The 24,425-nt window shown below is 29.8% G+C and overlaps 2 protein-coding genes across 2 annotated transcripts in view; one reads left to right on the plus strand and one right to left on the minus strand.

Annotated features, from left to right (window-relative positions):
* The window catches only part of LOC125063879 (dedicator of cytokinesis protein 3), a 51,090-nt gene extending 43,813 nt beyond the window's left edge, over positions 1 to 7,277 (minus strand). The window contains exons 1-4 of the mRNA XM_047670554.1: positions 7,112 to 7,277; positions 6,006 to 6,089; positions 3,044 to 3,237; positions 1,364 to 1,512 (exon numbers count right to left, since the gene is read on the minus strand). Of these exons, the coding sequence (XP_047526510.1) occupies positions 1,364 to 1,512; positions 3,044 to 3,237; positions 6,006 to 6,089; positions 7,112 to 7,148 (464 nt within the window). The 5' untranslated portion in view covers positions 7,149 to 7,277. The remainder of the gene's footprint in view (positions 1 to 1,363; positions 1,513 to 3,043; positions 3,238 to 6,005; positions 6,090 to 7,111) is intronic.
* Positions 7,278 to 13,032: 5,755 nt separating this feature from the next.
* The window catches only part of LOC125063883 (rho GTPase-activating protein 100F), a 39,001-nt gene continuing 27,608 nt past the window's right edge, over positions 13,033 to 24,425 (plus strand). Inside the window, exon 1 of the mRNA XM_047670563.1 lies at positions 13,033 to 13,205. Within this exon, the coding sequence (XP_047526519.1) occupies positions 13,119 to 13,205 (87 nt within the window). The 5' untranslated portion in view covers positions 13,033 to 13,118. The remainder of the gene's footprint in view (positions 13,206 to 24,425) is intronic.

The raw sequence follows: 24,425 nt of genomic DNA on the forward strand, positions 1-24,425 counted from the left end.
AGTCTAACACCTTTTATTTGACTGGGATAAAATTCCAGTAATACAGAACCTACAACCTCATGAGTAAACCACTGGATCAACGGGACGTATACCAATAACACAAAACCAATATACGTACAACAGCCACCACAATATAACCATAACCACAAGATATCAAAACAAAAATAGACTATGTAATCAATATACCAGTATTCAATTATTTTATTTTCTAAGTATCAACAAACTATAGAACAGAAAATAAATACGAGTATTTAATTCCTTAAGCATAAAATAATTAAAAAAAAAAAATCATAACTGAGTTATATCATTGCAATTAAACTGAAATTTATGGCAAAATAAAAACCTAAATAAATACAAACATCTCGATTAAAAAATCAGTATGTTTATGATATGCATAGAGATATAACATTAACTCCAATATTTCTTATTAGTATTCTGTCATAAAAATAAACCCCTAGTTAGCTTTAGAAGTTTCTAGATTTATATTTAATTGAAATTCTAGTAGCCACCACAAGGCTGCTATTTACAAATTGATTTAAATCAAATATCTATATTAAATACTAGATGTAAAGCTTGGTTCCACCGCGATAAACATTACCGCTCCACCACCATAGGTAATAGTGTTATGTTAGATTAATCTATATTTTATGTACTTCATTATTAATTTTTTTTTAAATAGAAAATATAATCTGAAATAGGCACAGTCATACAAACAAGTTCTTAAATTTTATACATAAGTATAGATTTATAATTTTTATTTATAGTAAAAGCAAAAAACTACCACCATTTCAGAAAAGATAACACCTAGACTGAAAGAGAACCAGCTATAGAACTGAAGATTATCATGGTAATAGGATTTATACGTTTGGATCGTGTCTTTGTTCTAGCCTTGATCTTATAATCCTAAAGTACGATAAAATTTATCTTACATTTAGAATTAAACTAACTTTAAAACGACAAAATAGTTTAGTCGTTATCTTTAAACAACTTAAAGCCAAAAGTAATTTTTTATAATATATTTAAGCGGACGAGCTTATGGGTCACCTGATGGTAAGTCGTCACAACATCCATAGACACTGGCGCCGTAAGAAATATTAACCATTCTTGACATAGCCAATGCACCACCAACCTTTGGAGCTAAGATATTATGCATTGTCCACTGGCTCACTCGCCCTTCAAATACAACAATACTAAGTATTGCTGTTTGGCGGTAGAATAGGCCCACCACCAAGTAATATGAGAACGTACAATTAGGTAGATCTTACGATACATTTATCTAGGTTGAATATCAAATAGATCTTATGTGTAAAGTTTGTGATATATGAATATATAATTGATATGTTGTAATGAAATCCGCACTGACCTGTTACCCCAGTCTAGCTTAGTGACCAGTTTCAGACGCAAGGCTCTTGTCTGATCTTGGGTCAAGGTGCCAGCGAGGAGAGCCCGACGACCACTGAGGAGTTCACGCATCACCTTCGCCACCGCACTGAATCTGTACGTTTCCCGCTCCTACAAATGTTGCAAAAATATATAGATTTTTTATAATAAATACTAATAGTAAATTGTGTGTATTTTCCAATTTCTAATCATTTTCGTTACTACTGACTACTAGACGTTTACAAAGAATTGAGATAAGTAAAAAAAGTAATATATATTTTTTTGATTATATAACATCATATAATACAGGGTCGGAATTCTACTAAAAAAATGTCAGTTTATAGCAATCGAATCGAAAGATAATAGTTGCTGTTCAGCCATTTTCATATTCACTTGGTGTAGAAGTCCGTCTGGGTAGGTACCACCCACTCATCAGATATTCTAATGCACAAACAGCAGTACTCAGTATTTTTGTATTCCGATTTGCAGGGTGAGTGAGTCAGTGTAACTACAGACACGAGGGACATAACATATTAGTTCCCATGACTGATATTTCTTATGGCGTCATTGTCTATGGGCGATGGTGTCCACTTACCGTCAGGTGGCCCATTTGCCCGTCCGCCAACCTATATCATAGAAAAAAAACTACAAACGCAAAGATATAGTTAATTTAAAGTTGGATCGGACTATAATCGGGACCGTATCGTAGCTGATATAAATAGGTGGAATTGGTCCTCAGTTAAGATAATTAATTAATTTAATTTTTGTGAGGAATAGTCTATGCTGGATCAGAATAAAATCGGGAAAGTATAATTGCCTTTATAAGTTAGTAGAATTATCCCGCAGAATCTTATTTAAATAATATTTGATTCGTTAAGGGAAAAGGATAAAAACCTTCTCTCTCTTAAGAGGTAAGGACACTTGACTAAAAAGAATATTCTATAAAAATAAAGGATAATGCTTTTAAAAATATACGTAAGAATTATAAGGAAAAAAGTACCGAATATCATGACATGCAATCCTCGACATAAATGTTTTGTAACGTCGTCAGCAAAGGCGCTTACGATCTACTAATCCGGACTTTTTATTAAGCATATCGTCTGTTACACTAATCTTTTGTTAGACGTGTTTATACATGGTTCATTGATTTACGCGAAACAGATACAAGATATGTTAAAATAGTTTTACTCGAATCTCATGTCTAGACTTCTTATTAACTGAACATTAATTACCGCAACAGAGTAAACACATTAATACCCTCTAAATTATTATGACTGCTGACTTTTTGTCAGTTTGTTCAATTTAGAACCTTTGTATTTATCAATATTTAAAATTTTCCATTCATATTCATTATCTTTTTTCATACAAAATAATTACTTTTAAAATGTTCATGACCTTCTACTGCACACAAAAACAACGAAATTGTTACTTCCTTATCCTCAGACAAATAATGTACTGTAAGATAAAGATCAACGTAAGTGACAGACAGTAAAACAGGTCAAACAGTTATTTCAACCTGCATTACTAGAACGTCATAGTATGATTCAGACGCTAATGAACAAAGAAATTACTCAGCTGAGTGTAATTAGTATAAGTCATTTAACACCAAGTGATTCAATTAAAAACACTATTAATATACTATAAAATACAATTCGATACTAACCACATACAACTTCTTCCAAAGTCGAGCCCATTCTCTCAATACGCATGCGATTTCACGGACTAGAGGATCATCTTTGAATTCTGCGATCGCTGAAGCACCGGTTCCTTTTTCGGTGCATGGTCGAATCGAAACAACACATGCCGGAAATATACCCCAGGCTGATCTATTTTTTGTGCTGAAGCCACGAAACCAAGCTGCAAGAATGTAAAACAAAGTGTTATATGTAATTGCTTATTATGATTATTTTAAAATTAAACCGATATTAAATATGATATCGAGCGGAGTTGTTCCAGTGGTTAGAGTGCGTGCATCTTAAGATTGCGGGTTAAAACCCAGGTAAGCACCACTGAAATTTCATGTGCTTAATTTGTGTTTATAATACATTTCGAGCTCGACGGTGAAGGTAAATACCGTGAGGAAACCTGCATGCATGTGTCTAATTTCAACGAAATTCTGCCACAAATGTATCCACAAGCCCGCATTGGAGTAGCGTGTTAGTGGTCTAAGTTTTCTTCTCAAAAGGAGAGGAGGCCCAGTGGGAAATTTACAGGCTGTTAATGTTGTATGTTGTAAAATATGATATTATCCTAATTTCGGCCACGACAACCATTCTCAACGAGGACTTACCAACTGCGTAGAAAACATTACGGTTAAAAGTGTGTGCAATCATAGTCCAATGGGACGGAAATCTAACAGGAATACAGAGAAATCAGACAAGAGTTAAACGTCCGCAATGTCGTACTGTCCATATAATCGAGGTGGCGTTTGTCAGCCGGCCCTTACCTCGTGCTGCTCTGATCGCGGCCCTATCTGACATGTAGAGTGGTTCACAGTTAATTCACAATTAAACAAAAATGATTGATCCTGAGACAATTTCCAAAAAAAGTTACAATAGTCTAATGAATGTCAGTCTAATGTAAACGATGTAACTTTTCTTGGTAAAATAGATAATAAATAGAGCGTTTTCATGACAATTCTGTCAACAAAAACTTTATTCAACAGCATTCAATAATAACTTACTATAATTAACTATTCAATCCCGGTACCAAAAATTTAAAATATTTTTGAATATAACCACATAAAGAAACTCATCGTTATTACTAATACAAAGACCCCCGCCGCTTCTGAACGCGATAAACTAAAAAAACTACCACCAACTACTAACTTTTTACCAATGGATGGAGTAATCTATAGCGAAGGTTTAGGTATATATAATGTATGTGCATTACCCTAATTTATACGACATACTACAATAGACTAGGTAAGCTGTTATCAATTATTAACAGCCTTAACGTAGACACCGCAAAGCGACTTTGCTAAATCATCATGCCAATCTTTTAATAAACCCTATTATAGTTTGTCATGTTTAGTGACGAGTGAGAAGTTAGATGACTTAGTTCGGTACGAAATAAATAAAATATAAGGGGCAGTAGTTACCGTCATAAAGGCTAACTAATCAATGTTTTCCGTTGCACGCAATGAAAAACAAGACAAGTAATTATATTGACTTATTTTTACGTTCAGTGACCTTTCATTGAATTTGTCTCTTATTTGGCTATCAAATTACCTAATCTTTGATTTCTTACATTCTATTTTCGTTATATTATTGTATTTCATTATATATCAATGATCTTAGTTAATTCTAGAATTGGAATAAATATAAAAAAAAAATGGAGTCACTTGCCATTCCATCCATCATATCGAGTCTATTAAATCGAACCTCTAAATTTAGATCTGCCACACAATGTACAAATAACCACATTTATGAGAAATAAAAAGAACTTTAAATATTTTATTGTATTTTAAAATATAATTAAAATCAAAATATCAAAATCTTCGATATTACTTTTAGGGAACGACTCGGCGGCGGTCACAGAGGAAGTAAGTAATTTAGTTATAAAATAACTTCAAGAACCATTGCAACAGTCCAATCTAAATTGATAAGTTTGGTAACAATATTTGGACACAGTCAAGAAATGTGAACTTTAGCACTCACACTTTTTGCAATCCATAATTAACTCCATTTTATTAAAGGATTATGATATATTTAATATATGTAATAAAATTTAATGATTATTAAAGCAATCTGTGTTTTAATAATTTACATTCAGAACACACATTCCCTATACAGTCCGCAGCCATATTTAATATATTATTAAGCATACAGATACATGTTGCAATAGAGACATTCAACAGTAACATTAACAATTTATTTAATTCTTTAACCATTCACTATTCCAGCCATAGAAGGAGGAAAGACTAATAAACAACTTTGACATTGAATTAACGGTGTATTATTGGTCTAAGTCTAAATATTTAATACGAAATTAAGTCTTGAGGATGATCGGTTAAATAGTATTTGTATATTTGTTTGAATGATTGATGATAGTATGAGTAAACTCATTATTGAACTGAACAGTGCCATAACATTGTTTTTAATTACCATGAGTTACACAAATCAGCTTTGGAAGCAGAACTTAATATCTGTGTTATTATTTAACTAAGAAATTAATAGTATTATGTATAACAAAATGCAGCTTGAACATAAAAAGTCTGATAATCATGTTAAATACAACAATGTTAAAATCCTTCTCCTGTCCTTAAAGTATTCTACCCTGTATGTCTAGTCTGTCTCATCTAATGAGTATCTTCACTGGTCTATTTTAAAACAAGAAAAAAATTAATAAATTGACTAGCCACCTGGCAGATATTTAGTTAGATAATTTAGTTGTCTCAATGGAAGTGTTACAGCATAAGAGTGGCATAGCAACAAGTGTTGCTAGCCACTCTTTGTAGGAGATGCGGTACATCTCAACTCTTAACTTAGAAAAAATATATATAAATACCTACTTTTTTAAGGTTTTTATTGGCTAGCTACAGTCCTAAAACTGGACTAAAATATCATAATTTATTATTTAGTTGTAGTTATAATTTTTTACAAGAAATTTATGGTCTATTTTACCTCCATGCTCTTCCAATATTTGCACTGTTTCTCCGATCTCAAGTGGCAACCCCGAACGAACATCTCCCTTCCAGTTGTAAACAGCTTAAACAAAGCAACCAATAAAAATAAACAGTGTGTTACATTTATTTAGAGAACACATGAGTCATTTACAATATCAGAAGACTATAATTATATAAGAACCTGTGATTCAGAAGGCATTGATCTTAACTAAATAGAATATGTACACTTACATATAATTAAGTAAATTCTTATTGAAATCCTAATATATAATATGACATTAAGTGGAAAAGAGATAAAGATATATATTGATAATTTTTTAACATAATGCAAGTGATGTAAGTAGTATTTATCTAACTTTATGTTCTATATTATACATAACACATTTATCTCATGAATCTGCACTAGCAAATTTAACTACAGTACATATTAGATAAACAACCAAAATGAGTAAAAAATCAAATTTAAATTATGTTGGAATTCAATGTTATGGAATATATGAAATCTTACTATCACATTAATCGCATTATAATTAAAGATATTACTATAAAATTGACAAACAAGAAACTTTTAATATAGCAAACTTGATTTTTTTTATATTTAATAATACAAATATTTTATCTTTAAATGATATATACACAGCCATAGTTTAATATTGAAGACATTAAATTTAATTTTTAAATATTACGTTTTATGTTAAGTTTTTTTTTTTAATAAAATGAAAGTGTAAAATTTATTATTAACTAAATTCAATAAAATATATATTTCTAACACTTAATAAATAAATAAAATAAAGAGAAAAACCTATACACTTTAACTGTAAGTGCATATTCATATTAATTACATGTTCTATATACTATGTATTTGTTTATATGTATACATAATAATATAAGGAAGTACACGGTATACATGCAAGTTTATTTAATATTTTTTATTAGCAGAGACATATTTAGACATATATCTAAAACATTATATGGATATTGATTTATTTTTTGAGAATATTAGCATCGGAAATAATTTATTAAAAATTCATAACATGTATTTACGTTTCCTGTAATTGTGCAGGATGTATTGATGATTGAATTGAATCTAAACGTCAAACTTACCGACAGCCAATTTCGGAGATTTCGTAGGAATCCACATTTTACAATGTTATCTTACCGAATATACGAAATCGGTTGTTAAATTATCACTAAACCATCATATTATCTTGAATAAAAATAAACCACAATTTTCATTATGAATCTGCGACCAAATAACTTTTGTTTTTAGCCTGCGTACAGATTTAAACTGGCTTGGAATCATAGGTTTTAAGTTTGCTTGCAATGTTGCTGTACGATAATATATTATGTAATCAAATATTTGTAAAGCTTTAATCCTGTCATGATTAATAAAAATACTTCAAGGACTTTTAAAAAACGATCTCAATAACAATATCAAATCATTTTTTATTTTCCTTTATAATTCAATAAAATTTATTTTCAAAATATTGAGATGGATTTAAAACACGCTGTATATAAAAATAATATTTAAAACACGCTGTATATAAAAATAATATTTAAAACACGCTGTATGTAATAATTACTAACAAATAAAAATCTCTTCTTCATTTATTCATGAAAAAATTATACAATAAAAGACTTGAGAGGTTTAGAATATGATATTTTTATTTATTAAATAAAAACTTTTCAGAACTTTCGAATATTGGGATTAGTCGATATTTTTCTTTGAAAGTTTGATTATTAATATAAAAATGTTCTTCTTTTTTTAATTTAATTATATAACAATAAAATTAAGAATTTCACGTGATTCTGTTCTTTATGGTGTTTTTTTTTTAAGCCTAGTAGTACTTTGTTCCTCCGCGTGACAAAATTTGTTCTGATCAATGTTATTATTCATGTGCATAAAAAAAGGAATAATAATTTAAGTGATTAAATTATAAATTATAAACTTCTGCCGTTCAAATTACCTGAATCAGTTCATAATATAATCCATTATTCCTAATTGCAATCTATGTTTTATCATTAATTGTGAGTAAAAATTTTATAAATAGTAATTAATAAAAACATCACTCAACAAAAACAACATTATTTATTTATAAATTGTGTATGGCAGCCCCATTAAATAAGACAAAATTTAAATTTGACGTGAAATTTGTCAATTCCCGTGCGCTGTGACTTGTTGTCGTTGTAGTTGTTTAATGTTTATATTTAATTATTTAAGAACTTATGCAAACCTAAACCTACATAATTATTTCTAACATATAAAAAGTACCAAAATAAATCAACTAAATGCTACAAAACGTGTAACTAAAAAAAAATATGTCGGACGATTTTATTCCTTTAAATCAAAGCACTCCAGTTCAAAACAAATGGCAAGATAGGAATCAACAGCATAGTGGTTATCAAAATAATTGGCAACAAAAGAATCATAGACGTCGTGGTCACAATCAAAAACAATGGTCACATAATTCTCAACACAGTAGTAGTTTTGGGGTAAGTTGAAATGAAGATTTTCAAAAACTTGTTTAATGTATTGAAATGTTTGAAGAATTTGGATGGTTTTAAATATTAATGAACGATTATATAAAATTTGTACAATTGCTTCTGTCCTGATCATTGCATTGATTCTGAATTTTAAGAAACATGTTATAGGTTTCTTTACTAGAAGAATTCATGTTTATAGTTTATATACAATTGTATGCTTAATTATAACATAATGTTCATTAAAGTTGGTGGAACAAAAAATTTTTTTTAGCCTTAAACATTATTACACAAACATTGTGTTGGTATGGCCCAGTGAATATAAATATAGAATAATATATATATAGAACGCATGCATCTTAACCAATGGTTTTGGGTTGAAACCGAGGCAAGCACCACTGAATTTTCATGTGCTTGATATGTTATAATTCATCTTGTGCTCGGTGGTGAAGGAAAACATTGTGAGGAAACCTGCATGTGTCTAATTTCAACGAAATTCTGTCACATGTGTATCCACCAACTCGCATTGGAACAGCATGGTGGAATATGCTCCAAACCTTCTCTTCAAAGGGAGAGGAGGCCTTAGCCCAGCAGTGGGAAATTTACAGGCTGTGAATGAAAAGTAAATGTAATTGTGTTAGTGATGCCAATTTGTACATCTTATAGTTACTTAGATTTATAGAATATGGGTAATAATTATAATATATTTGTTAATAATAATAAATACTAATTCTTAATAATAATCATTAATATTTTTGTTTTTATTTTTTTCTAGAGTGACTGCAATGGCAGCTATGGTAGAGAAAACAAAACTAGTATTGATGCCTATTTACATCCTTCTATGTTAAAAGATCCTTGGGCGCACTTGAGACAGAGGACACAGTGACAGGAAGAATGATAATATTGATATTCTCTAACATAATATCAATCATCAACCGATTGATTTAAGTGTAATTGATATTGTAATTATTGTTGTAAAATAAAAATTGAGCCCAAATGTAAATGACAGACAATATAATTTTTACATCTACAAAATTCTTTTTAATTGCTTTTAATAGTTTATGAAAGAAATATATAGCATAACCCTAAACCCAACCTAAACATTTATTATTATATTATAAATAATTTTATTGACTTGATATAATTGGTACCTTATTCAGTAGTCGCTAAGTAAATTCATTTAGATTAAATTAATGTGTTCAAATTCATATTAATAACACACTTTTTTTGTTGCACTCATTGTCTAATATTTGGTATAATATATTATGTAATTTTTTTATAATACCTTTATAGGCAGGTCAGGCGTCAGTCATTTATTTGGATATCCACAAAAAGAAAGGTTATATTTAAAATATGACACAAATGGTGTTATGGTAAATAAACAAATTATGTTTTTATATTCAAAAATAGTATTAAATAGCACGAGTGAGAATTATTTTGCATAGTGGTACTATCTTTTAAAGAAAAATTCAATAAATCAAATTGACATTTAAAAAAATGTTTTAAGAACATTTTAATAAGTCTCATTGCAAATAAAAAAAAAAGTTATGTAATAAACTTAATGTTTAAATATTGTTGAAATGTCGTTTATAACATTTGTTCTTAAATAAATAAAAAAATCCTTGTTATTTTTAATCATTTTTATGACCACTTTCAAATTAACTGTGCATGTTATACATTTTCATTCATATTTCTATATAATAAATCCTCTTCAAATATAATATATCTTGAATGAACTTTAAGAGATAAACATATGTATAACAGGATATTTGTATGATACAAATACAATCTTCACAAAAGTTTTATACTGTAAATCTAGCTATTTTTATGTTCTGAACAGACTTTTTAATCACAATGAAGTAACAAATTTTTTTTATATATTTCAAATTTAAAATCCGAAAAGTAGCAAACGTATAATGTAGAAACCAGTATTATAAAAGACTGATGATATTGTTTTTTTTTTTTACAACTGCCACACTTCAGTCACCAAGTGCCTAATATTCAAAATGACTAAATATTTTATAGTTTCGTACTATGACTGAGGATTTGAGTTCTTTGGGTTTGAAATAATTAATATGGATATGTACGTAGTTAGATAGTTTAGTTAAGTACCATTGATTCATTATTATTTGTTTTCAACTTCTCTCGTGTTTGTTAGTTATAGGTAACATTATGAGTTAACTTGCATGTCTTTGAGAGAAATCTTCAAAATCAAGATTTTTCAAAAGATCTTTTGCTCAGGAGTGTGTACTTATAAGTGTATAGATTGTTGTTAATTGTAGCCATCGTGGATAAGAAGCAATCCCGGACATCTTGACTATAACCTAATAAAATGAAATTAAAAGTCATGTTTTAACGCTTATGTTTCTATGCTACGCTAAACTTATATTTGTATATCAAGTAACAGTCGGAAGTTATTCGATGACAATGTGATCAAATATGAAAATTACCCAATTATGAATAAACTTTTCATTTTGTAAACTTATAATTGAATTCAAAGATATTTTCAATTCCGATGTCCATTTTTGAGTAGAATAATTTTAAAATTTACAATATTCGTTCAGGTCTTACCCGTCTGATATATATGAATCTTTTGACACTAATATCTGTAAAGAAAGCCTTAGGATTCTTTTGAACCCGATAAAGACTTGGATAGTTTCCAATGACCGAATTTGTGAGGACTAAAATATATAGGGCAGTTTAATGTAAGGCTTATTTAAGCATAAAGGAAGGTAAGTTATATATATTTGCTGTAATTTATTAAAAAATATAGTAATTGATATCTTAAGTTATTCAGTTATTTATTTTGAATGGTATCACTTACGAAGGGCTAATACTTAGCCCTTAGAGATATGTATATCAGTATATGTAATTTGAAGGTAGGATTGCATTCTTAGTATACTTCTATTTTCCAACTTATTTCTTAAAAGCAATTAGGTATATTATGCCGGCCTATATCAATATTTTGTATTACTGTAAATAATTTATGTTTGTTATTGTTTTTAATGTCACATCCGTGATCAATTTAAAATTACTCATTTATTATCATCTGTCTGACAATAAAAATAAAGAAACTGAGAATAATGAAAATTGTATTCGCGGGTTCGAAATACTGTAAGCAGTAAATCATCTGCTCGGCAGTGGGACATCTAATAACATTTCCATCTAAATCTTTAGACATACAAGCGTATCATAGTATAAATTTGGCATCATATTAATCTATGCAAGTATAACCTTAATAGAAAACAAGAAAAGTGCCTACTTGAGACAAATTAACATACCTAATCTAATTGAATGAAATATATTCAAAATATATTTAATACCTACGTGATACGTTTGTTGTGACTTATGCTATCACAAATCGTTTTCAGCAAGTCATCGCTACTAAAGAAACTAAAATAAAAACAATTTACTAAATTGCCCTAATCAATTCTTGCGGGGAACTCCACGCTATTTCGAAATTAAGAACTACTTTCAGAGGTCCTGCATATTTGAATATTTGAAAGTGCTGAAACATCAATAGTATACCATCTACGTAAGTTTCTAATTACTGCAATACATTATATTCAAAGTGAAATTAAACTTCATGTCGTATATGATAAAATGTAATGATGTAGGCGGGTTTTTCAAATTAATATTTCGTTGGGTTAATTACGATAATTGGCTACGCAACTTGACATGCATTATGTATTCCCCCTTTAATTGGCTCAATTGCCTGATGTGTCAATTTTGACGCGTGCAAGTACGTCCAAAAGGGTCGTTGAATTTCCATTAAATTACCAAAACGGGAAAGTGGACGAGCAAAAGCGTTCCAGGACTTTGCGATCCTCCCTGTGCGGTTTTGTCGGCTCTTTGTGTGGTTGCCGGAAGTTATACCTTCCCGGCTGTGGCTTATTATCATCCTAACAATGTATTAACTTCTGGCCCTTTTAATTATGTACCTACAACTACTTTCTACATAAAAAAATATATTTTACGAATCTTTTGGAAGTTATGTTGAAATTATAATAATAAAGTAAAGAGAACATTTATTATATTAATAAATTACTCAATGTCTAAACCAAAGGGAAAAATATGATATTTGTGGAAATTTCATAAAATATTTGGATCCTTATTAAAAGCAAACGACACGTTAACTTAAAGTTACGTAGGTACGTAGTAATTAGCTTTCGTAGTAGTTCGTAGTAGCTTGCGTACCTATTCAATTGCTACTTTATTGTCAACGACATTAATCGTACTAAATTGACCACCTGTTTATGTGTATTAAAACATGCATAGTCAAATAGAGATTTATTCATATAATTTGTTTCTTATCAATGGACGTCTAAAAACGATTAATAGGTCGTCTGGTTGCATCGCGGTCTAGCGGAAACGGCTCGCACCAAATAATCGCATCGATCGCCAAAAAACTAACCCACATACGCACTGGCAGCGTAGCCGGAATTATTAATCGTGAGGAGTAAGTGTGGGGGTGTCGGGTGGTGTAGGAAGGCGCAGGCGCGGACGTGCGGCGGGCACTCCGCGAGGAAGGCTCGCGCGCTCCGGCCGCGTACGAGGCGCGACCGCGACCGCGATGCGCGAGCTGCCGTCACCGCGGCCGCTCCCGCAAGCGCCGCGCTAACCTGTACCGATGCAGTGGCGAAAACTAACCAGGTTGAAATCTTCGCCGGGCGGACAGTCGCGCGCTCGGAGGATGCTCTGCTGCGGCCGCAGGAAGGTATGCGATTCGATCGATAACGCGCGCCGAAACCGTCGCCCCTCCCGGCCCGGACGCCGACGCCGTTCGACGACCCCGCTTGCTAAGGCCTCACTAACTCCTAGAGTCTGTGAATTATCCTGGACCTTTTCCCTATCACCATATTGTCCATTTACGATAGTATATCATATATCTATGTGATAACGGCATTTTATTTTGAAATATAAAGTTGTTCAAATTCTGGTGATTTTATGTCATTGTATATACGAACATATATGTACAATGTCCATAGGTACATAGGTTATATTTATCTTATCACACTGCCACGGTAGTTCTAAGTACGATAAGCATAGTGCAAATTATATTCCCCTTGTAATCATACACCATTGTTGAGTTGCTTTAAATGTTTATTGTAGTATCATGTTTATTATCTGAAAACCTACGAGTTGCTATCGACTTGGTATAAACTTACAAGGCGGTTCGTATTTCCTTAACAGATTAACACTTCGAGTGAATGCACAGAAAACGGTATATAATAAATTAAACCGACGGTTAGTCATATTAAATGAACCTATACATTGTGAAAAGTTATAAAAAATAATAATTAAATATAATAATAAAAAATAATTTCATTAGTCTTAATCGAGAAAGGGCGGTTGTCGATATCAAAAGAACTTATCTTTCGCCATCTTGTCGATATATTAACATGCGCCAAGGAAACGGTTCTTAAAATGAAGAAAATTTGATTTCAGCTACAATGTAGTAGAGTTGAACAACATTAGAGATCTATTAATGTGACAATACGGTTGATATTCGCTTAACTATGTATTGCCATCTCTTCAGTTACAATAATGTATGCATGTGTTGCCATGATAATATAATTTTATAACATAATAGCACACAGCATAATTTACTTTATCTATTGTAATATGGGGGTGCAGAGCCTAGTACTGTGTTTATACATGAAATACACACAGTATTATTACGACGATCACATGTCAACATAAATTTACCGTTATATAATTAGCGACAAACCTATTTTATAGATTTTTTTGGAAACTACAGATTAAAAACATATTTAATTCTAATATATATATATATATAAACAATTTGTATTTTGAAGCGTTTTATTATTATTTTTATTAATAATAGGCAATAATGTAGGTCATTGGATCGCATTAGGGGAATAGTAATCGAAATACTTACCTAACTATTTTTGAACGCATTCGGCCTCTCACCTACTTTATGAACCCTTTATATTTAAATAATGTTTTTGTCGTATGAACCATAATTTTAATACACTCTGCTCAGAGAGATTTATCATTTTTATTCATTTAGAAGTAAATAATGAATGTATGAAACATCCAAAATGCTTTGTTGATAATTACAGGCTTTAGAATAAAACTTTAATGTTACATTTATTATAAAACAAAGTATCATCGCTATATGCGATGTAAAGACGAAAACATATTTTATTTTATAATTTGTTATGAAATTTGTCAAAAATGAAAAAAAAAATTAATACATGAAAAAATGTCTTGACCATGAAAAAGTAGATAAAGTTACATAAAAAATCCATTGTAATTAATGTTTTATCCTATAATTATCATGTGATCTTTCTTTATGAATATCACAATTAATGGTACCCATACCGTCGCTTTATTTTAAATAATTTCTTTATATGTGATTAAATAATATACTGTAATGTATACTTATTCAGATTTTTTATTATTACAAAAGTAGGTCACGGTTAAATGACTGTTATATGCCCTCATTTCTTTTATATCAACAAAAGATGAAAAAACTGAATCGATTCAACTCATTTCAAAAGAATGAAAAATTCTTTTACTATTTGTATAGTAGAGGAATGTTAGAGTCATTTATAATTTTAAATGTTGTAAGAATACTATTGTTTTCTAAAATACAACAACATCTTTTTATAAGTCTTTGAAAATATAATTAATTATATAAGACCTACGTTCGACGACGAAAAATGTTCATTTGTTCTATACTAGTTTATTAGTAAAATTATTTATTAATCTTAAGTTAATCTTAGATAGCTCTAGGGAATTATATAATTATTTGTTTGTCATTATCCCATTTGTGAGGTTGTTAAAGGTATAAAAATAATGATTCATTAAGCATTGAAGATTTATATGTATATTTTTATAATTTAATTATTTACTCATTTGGCCAGATATTCGATAGTTAATGAAACAAAAAAAAAAAACTCTACACGTGTCAAACGTTACACTATTATACTACAATTAATTATGTTAAATTAAAAATATATTTTTAGTTTTCAGTGATTGCTCAAAGGTCAAGAATTTGTAGTATTTTGGTCAGTAGTATAGTATGCCCCAAATATTATTTTAAGTTTATGTTATGGAAAAACATCTTCATTCGACTCATTATCTTATATACGAAAATTTCTTTTGATTTGATGCAATTAAAGGTTATAATGTTAGACATCAATTTAAATCTGGATATAATTTGTCTTTTTAATAATTTCCCTTTATGTAGCAGTCGCAAGTGAAGTGAAAATGATTTCTTACGAATAATAAGATTATATTCTCACTTTTAGGTATATGTGTAAAAGATTTAAGAATTGCTATCGATTAATGATAACATTATTTTTAAACAGTTTTAGTTATTATACAACCTGCAATTGTTTTTACAGAATATTTGATAATTCCCATATTCGGCTTACTTATTTGCATTTTCGCTTTCATCTTTTTCAAAGCTTGTGACTGTATAATATTCTTGCGGTCGGTCCCGATTTCGTACAAAGGCCCTTGAAGATGTAATTTTCGAAAGACCTTTATTAATAAGTGTATACGTGCTAAATATCAATTCAATCGGATCTATACCTAGTTTCGAAGATCTCGTAATGCCTTAATGTAACATATGTATAAAGATAGATTGATAGATATGTACTTTTTCACGTGGTATCATCAATTTTCTAATCAAATACCAAAGTGAAATATATCACATACGATTTAACAAATAAGGATAATCTTAAAATAAAAGTCTTTCCGAGTAAGGGACCTTAAAAAGTGACACCTTGAACTGTAATAATTCATTCGTGTCGGAACAAAGTGCCTTAGTTACGAAAAGGGGGGTGGGGTCGAGACTGGAAATCGGAGTGTAATCACGGCCCCGCTTGTTGAATTAGTAACGTATGATTGACCCATGATTTGAACTTTTCCCTTTTTTCTATCGTCTTATTTATTAAATATATGGTTTTGTTTATTTACTTTACTTATTCATTAATCTCAAAATGACTTTTATGGGGATTTTTTGCGACATTAAGGATTACTTTTTTTTTGTACAATTTAAGTATACAATTATGTTCTTTTTTTAAAATGAGGTAGTATTGTAGGACTTTGTTTAATTCAAAGAGGCGTTTTTTGTATGTTTATAAAATATTCATACTGTTCGAGAAAATTGCTTAACTTTCTAGAATTATCATGATAGCACCATGATGGCAGTGGTAACTGCGAGTAGTAGTAGTTCCCGATGTTTGCGGCTTCAATTTTTTAACGATAATAAGAATGTGTTACTAGGAATTTAATATCGGTAACAATATTATACAGTATGGTGTGTCTGCTTACTAATTTTTAGAATAAGCAATAACAATCGACTGGGTTATGAACTTTATTTGTCAAATTCTATTTACGTAAACGATATCTTTATGTTGAAATAAAACTAGTTTTTAACGGATTTAATCGCGTATATTAATTATTTTAACTATTTTAACGTCGGGATGTTATTTCAATGTGTAATAATCGCGAAAATCTAAGACAACATGAAATCTTTATGATCGTTTTTCAAAATTATTCATCGTGCCACATATAAAATGATAGTTTTTACATTTTAATAAATGTTATAAGTATATGTTACATATTTGGAGTAGATTTATAAGATCTAATTTATATACAATTATGAAGCAATTTCTTCGGTTATATAAATGTAAATATTAAACATTTATATGTAAGTACTACTAGAAGCGTTTATTAATAAAATAATCTATATGGATTACATGAATTTTTTTTATCAATCGCATTCGTATCTACTAAAGTAAAGCTTCCAGTTTCGTATATGTTTAAATTTACTTTTAAAGCGTACAAGATTAAATAGATGATAAAAATCTTGGAGTTAATTTTCATGCAGGACATAATGAATTGTATTTGATAATTATACATATATGATTGATAAAAAAGAATAACTACTGAGTATGCGCGTTGTAATTAGTAGAATTTACAATTCGTTTGCTTACAATTGTATTGGGGAGACGCGTGGCGAGTGACGCATTGGCGATATGATCGTTCTTCCTTCTTACAATGTCTCTGGGCGTAAGTAACCACTTATTTTTCTAAGTTTTGCCCGTCTAACGCTTCTTCTATCTATCCAAATGGCGTACAAGTAAAAATTAAAGCAATATATGAAAGGGTTGAATAAAACCGACACTTGAGTATCTAAGTAGATTAACTGTCGATTATGATCTAAGGCTTCACTGTTTAGTGAAAGAAAGGACTTATTACAGAAATTGTGTAATACGCTTACTCGAGTCGCCAAATAAGATTTAACTATTCTGCAAAGTGCAATTTCACGTCCTCATAAAATATTATTTTATTTTTTAATATTTACAAACAGAATTCGAAGAGATATATTAATAACGAACTAATGTATTTTTCAGATTTTTTTTAAGGTTTAATAAATAGTCATTAACCATTCGGGAGTTGTTAAAGCATAATAAAAAAAAATTTGACCAGTGATTCACCTAAAATCTAAATGTTGGTACAGTACTGAAAAAATAATTAAAAAACACTAGAAATACTGCTTGCATATGGATTTAATCCAGGGGAAATGGCCTTCCCTACACAGGGCTCCCCTATACAGGGACGTATTCACCGCGACTGAAGCATGCTGTATAAATATAACCGTTCAATTTTAATTATAGTACTTACTAATTGAACAAATTACTGAATTGAAAGTCATGATTAATATAGTAGTAGTTATTTTTAATTTATTTTGTTTATACTTATTTAAGTGTAAAGTGTAAATAATTCTTATGTAAATAAGTGTATTCTTTGTCGTTAAACAAAATATAAGTATAATTTTTTAAACGTAAAGTAAGAGTATTTAAGTTTAAGTGAAAAATTTTAACAGTCCTTAGTTCACATACCTTTAATTGTTCCCACTCAAGAACTTCATATAATTTTTTTTAACATACAATTAATACAGCTTGATCACAACGTTAAACTTCATTAAAGGTTACCAATTTTAAATATAATAATAATGTTTTCTTGACTAAAACGGCGCCTGTTATCAACGACTGCGCAGGAGATTTAATATAATTAACTTTGCCGTTTCATAGATTCAAGTCAATTGTAAAAAATACATTGGTAAAGAAGGCATATTATTCGATACAAGATTGTATAAATGATAACAAAGCGTGGAGCTAATACTTGTTGACTTTCTGGCAGGATATATAACATACATTTATAATTGTATTTAACTTGACTTTGTATTTTTAAATATTGAAAAAGAGTAACTACTGGGTTTCTTGCCGGTTCTTCTCGGTAGAATCTGCATTCCGAACCGGTGGTAGCCTCGCTTATTATAGTTTGTTAAATGACCTAGCCTACTTGAATAGAGTATATTTTGATTTTGATTTTTATGTTTACGTTTATAGTCTCTTTTTTAACGGCAATCTCACGTGACCATAGATATATAAGCTAGAAAGATCAAGCTTACAAGCAACAGATTTATTTGTTTTTCGTGGCAAGGGAGTGTAGCAATACTAACCTCAAAACTCATCCGTTATAGCCAATCAAAATAGAACCTATTAGTAGGGATTTCAATTCGATTATTTTGCATTGTAACCGTACAAGCTAACCACAAAACCAACGCGTCAGTACAGCAGATAAACTCAAACATAACTTACTACTAAATATTAGTTGAAAAGAGTATCATACATAAAACTTGTTAATCGCTTTATTAAACACGAACCCATGGATTTTCTACATCACAGATAGCTCGCACGCTTTCGCCCACGTCTGACGTCATTCAATGTACTCTATGACAACATCATATAAAAGATTTTGTTCAGATAGACACTTTTAAATGTAATAAAGTGCACTGAAAGGTCGTAGTCGGTGTTTAATGGTCACAGAAATACTCTGGTTTCGCAGTGAAGTACTGCCATTATGCATCGTTGTAATATCATAAACAAGTCGATACGGGGAGGTATTAATGGGAATTGTATTTAACTTATAAATCCGACGTCAATCTTATCGATTAGACAGCAGTTTGATATACTGAGGAATTTAAATTTCGAATATACCATCCAATAAATTATTAATCATTTTTTGATGCACGAATATCAAAATTATAATCAGAATTTGTATATACAATGTACATGTATTAGAACAAACTTAAATTTATAGCTCGATTCTAAAAGGTTATATATTACAGCCGACCTAGTTTGCCGTAAATTGTGCTTTAAGTGACGATTTACATGTTCCTAAGGCTAGTAAGAAGTTCAAGATGGTGAGTGGCGACGTCTCGCTGAGTTTGTAAAACTGAGCACATTGACTTGTATATTTACTGCTATTTACATTATTTTAAAGAAAATCAAACCTAGTATTGAAAATGTCGAACAAATTACGAATATATTTTTATATTAACAACACAAAAGATTCTTATTTAAATAAATTTGCTTAGAACGAATTACAATAGAATTATTTGAAATATATTCGTAATACTTGTTTTTTTTTATTCCATGGTACTAAAATCAACAAAGGAGGTTAAAGTTGTTTGTTCCATACAAAAGATGAAAGGGTCTTCTACAACAAAAATTGTCAGAAGGTCTTGTTTCTTTGTAAAATTCGTATAATATTTTTTTTTTAATGAAAATGTTATCGTTGAATAGATATTCATTTAAGGCAAGTCAGCTTTAAATTACGAGTATTCTTTAAATTTTGTTTTAATATTTAAATTCGTTTGACAATTTCATATTGACAATGCTTTACCGTTATAGTGAGATCTAAGGTGCTATGTTCCTAGCGCCTAGTGATTTCTGGTTTTCCAACTCTTCACGTTAGGAACAGAGCATTGTATGCCATTCAGCGATAATAAATCGTGTGTAGGCGGTAACTACTGCGTAGTTACTAGCATTTCTATTCAGTATTATTAAACAATGACATCTGTGTCTAGTCGGTTTATATTCTTATGAAATATTTAACAAAATGTAAAAGGTGCCGAGAAGGCTCACGGCAACGTATATATATTGTTTTTTTTTCTGAATGAATAAAATGTTAAATTCAATAGAACATTGGTTACCCGATATTCCATCAGAAGCGTTGAGAAACCCACCCAATTTTCTTAGTTTTTAATTTTTTTTGATAATCTGCATTTCCCTATATTGAACCTCTGTTACAGTAAGCTATCTAAGAAGGCCTACTAAAAAATATCTACAATTTCTGCAAGTATAAGATTACATGGAATACTTGATTTTGTGTCCATATTTGAGAGTCAACCATTGGGAGTTATTAATTTATTGAAACTGCCATAAAAACTTAATAAAATGTTAAGCTAAAATAAAACTTACATATTATTTTAATAGCAAAACATGTTCATCGAATGATGAAAAATATAATACAAAGTACACACAATTAAGATATTTCATTTCACCTTAACAATTTCTGACTGTCTATCTCATGAGGAAATATCAAAACATCAAATCGATATTTTTAAAACAGACATGATATGATGAAAAAGAAATTCCTTATAAAAAGACGCCAAAACATCAATTTAAATATTTCTAAAAATATAACAAACATTCATCCCCGGTTTCATCCTCTTGCGTGATAATTTTCATTAATAGTATAACAGATGTCTTTTACAGATATCTTAACCGATTTTCATAATTCGCGATCGATGCCTCAGCAGAGTAGCACTGTATAGTTTTTAATTTTCCAAGTAGTTATTTATAGAAAGTAGAATGTTAGCTTCTATTAAAATATATCTATAAGATATACAGATATTTTTTTGTAATTAATTAATAAAATCAAATTATGCGATTGAAAAAAAGTATTTTTTGGGTATTAAAAAATTATATAATATCAACTTTTTTTCCACCCCGCGTAAACAGTTTAGAAACCCATATAATAATCGAGCTAAAAACTTGTAAGTGATCGTAAATATTTCAAAAGTTAAATTAATTCTCAAGTGATTTGAAATCGCGACTTTCGGTTTAAAACTAAATGTTCAGTCCACTATGCTAACTTGATTCGAACAATGTAAACACAAGTATATAATATAAGTCTTAATAAACGCATATTAAATGTTTAGCGGTTAAGTTAAAGCTGACGAAAACTACATGTCTAAGTTTTGAGACATGTAGAGAAACCGCAGAGCCGCGGAGCACTTACTTCCATTCTCATTACAAGTTTGTTGTACATACTAGTTTATGCACGCAACTACATTTAAATTGATTGTTAATTATGTGATAAATATAACTATATTTTCATTGTCATTAATTTTTTATATACTTTTATGTTCTTGACATATTCGTTTGATTGAAATTAAAGTATAATAATCATTTGAATTTTTATAACGCTACTAATTAAAAAATGTTAATTTTTAATTATATTGAGTTTCTGAATAATTATTACAATCGGGCCAGTTGTTGGATTGTGTTTTAGTAATAAACGTCCAAACATATAAATATATACTCAATAAACATCCACCATTCATTGATACCAGACAGCCTAGATCTGGTGATACCCTGGTGGTCAATAAACATGAAAAAGTGCAAAATATATCTTTTCATGTCTTCATGCAGTTTTGATTAGTAGTGATGTATTATTATTAATGAACACGAATAGTTAAATAATTAATTAAAATTAATCTTAAAATTAATCTATATAATATATGAAATCAAAGTATATATTAAGTAAAAGTACAAAATATCGATCACTAAAATACCTATATACATTTTATTATTTCGATTTATCATATATGTTAATCAAATAATGGATTAAAATTTAATATGGTACGATGGTAAACTGGTTTCGTCGAAGTATTACAATTTTCGTAGACAGCTACGTAAATACCGTAGCGGCGAGCTACGAACATTGATTGGTAATTTTAAAACAAATGAACGTTTTGCTATTAAATCCATTATAAGTTTGAATATCTATAATCTTTTTTCCAACTTTTACAATAGATTAAGTGGTTCCAATTGGCTTATGGTGTTTATGGCTATTTGACGATAGCACTAGTTTTTTGTGACATTTAACCTTAGTATATGTGAACTCAGGGTATCTAAACTGAACGCGATAGATCCCAATTTAAAATAATATTTCATGTATTCATTCTAAGCAAAGTATATAGTTTGGTATATTAATATAACTTTAATGCATTAGATAAAAAACTGGTTGGTTTGTAATTATTAATATAATGATTAACTGGGGTAGAGACAACATAGTCGCAGGACATAATAATTAATATTCAATATAATAAGTATGTCAGTACTAAAAGATAAAAGTTATTGTGTTTATAAAAAATAAAAGTAAAATAACGAAAGAAAAAGGTAATGGATCGAAATACAATTTCATAAACATAATAATAATTTTGTGAACATTGCTTGTCATTCGATTCTAATGGTCTAATAATTGCATATCATTTTATTTGTTCTTACGTTCTTAAAGGTCACTGATTTGATTTATTGATAAGACTTGATGGGTTTTAGCATCAAAAATAGACGTAGTGCTATTAACATTTACATGTAGCAATATCACATTTCCATAATCAAATTATATTTAACATGGAATTCAAAGGAGTTCCATTTTAAAGTAAGAGAATAATAGAGTTTTTTTTCAAACAGGTTCTACGAAAATTCGATAGCGCAGTTCAGCTCCGTATTAAAATGTTATATTATGTTTATGGCTTTAAGCGCTTTATCGCTTTGATGATAGAGTTTTATTCTTAGAAGGTTCGGGTGCTCCACTTTTGAATCGTTCGCTCTTCACTCTAGTGCTCTTTAGAGTTCGAGTTGGCGCCAAATTTTAGGTCTACGCTTCTCATTAGGCATTGCACAGAGAAAAGCAAAAGGAGGCAATCGGGAGAGGGGTGTGCGTCTATACTAAGATGAGCGTTTTGTTTTATCTCGCTGTGTACGTAGTCTGTACCTGTTCAGCTTTTATCAAACGTTGGAGCGTTTGGGTGTGTCACTTTGTGAAATTAACATTCCGTAACTGATTTGAATATTTAATTTAACTATTAATATTTATCTTACAAACATAACCAGTTTTATTAGACAATCGTTTCAATTTATTTTTGAATAGAACTTAATGTTTTATTTTTATTTTAGAATTGAAGTCTGATGAATACCTTTACACCAGATTAAAATTTCAGTATGTTATTTAATTCAAAACATACAGTCGCTCAGTGCGTGATTTTAAAACCAATCGCTTGAAGATTCGTAATGAAATGAGATATCATTATTTTGAAAAGGTTAATACGCTCCAATTCTTAATAGATCGTTTAAAAAAACTACAAAAATCTCTTATGGTCTCTCACAGTCTGTAAATGTCTCATGGCTGTACAAAAACCTCCTCTCTTTGATGATAAACTTATTCACCACACTGCTTTATTGTAGCTTTCTGAAAACACTTATGGTAGATACACACAGGTATACTTACGATATTTTCCATCACCGTCTCACACGAGGTAAATAAAAAACACAAATAAAGCTCGTAATATATCTGTGCCCACGTTGTAGGCGCATTTTTCACGTTAAAAAAAATAATAGGTTGTAATAATAATGGATCACTGAATAAATATTTAGTGAACAAGATGAAATCCTTGAAAATTTCGTTTCAACTTCAGATTATTATTAATGCATTTGCATCTCAATCCTGGTAATGGAAAATCTCAAAACATCGCTTTGAAGGGTATTTAAAAATTCAAACTGACGTCAATCGTTTTTCCTTCTACCCTCATAACGGAAGATAAACACTTAAGTCGGAAATATCTTTTAATATCTCGTTTCGAAGTTGAAACGTTTTTCGTGACTCTTTTCTCATTTAACTCTACTCGTAAATATAATTATAAAATTTGTATTCATGTAAATTATGAATATCCTTCTAATTATGTAAGTGTATTCGTATTTTATGCAAGAACTAATTAACTTTTCTGTGGTCTTTGCGGCCTGTCGTCACTCGAGCTTAG

The sequence above is a fragment of the Vanessa atalanta genome, chromosome 5, assembly GCF_905147765.1.
Source record: "Vanessa atalanta chromosome 5, ilVanAtal1.2, whole genome shotgun sequence".
Classification (NCBI taxonomy): Eukaryota; Metazoa; Arthropoda; class Insecta; order Lepidoptera; family Nymphalidae; genus Vanessa; species Vanessa atalanta.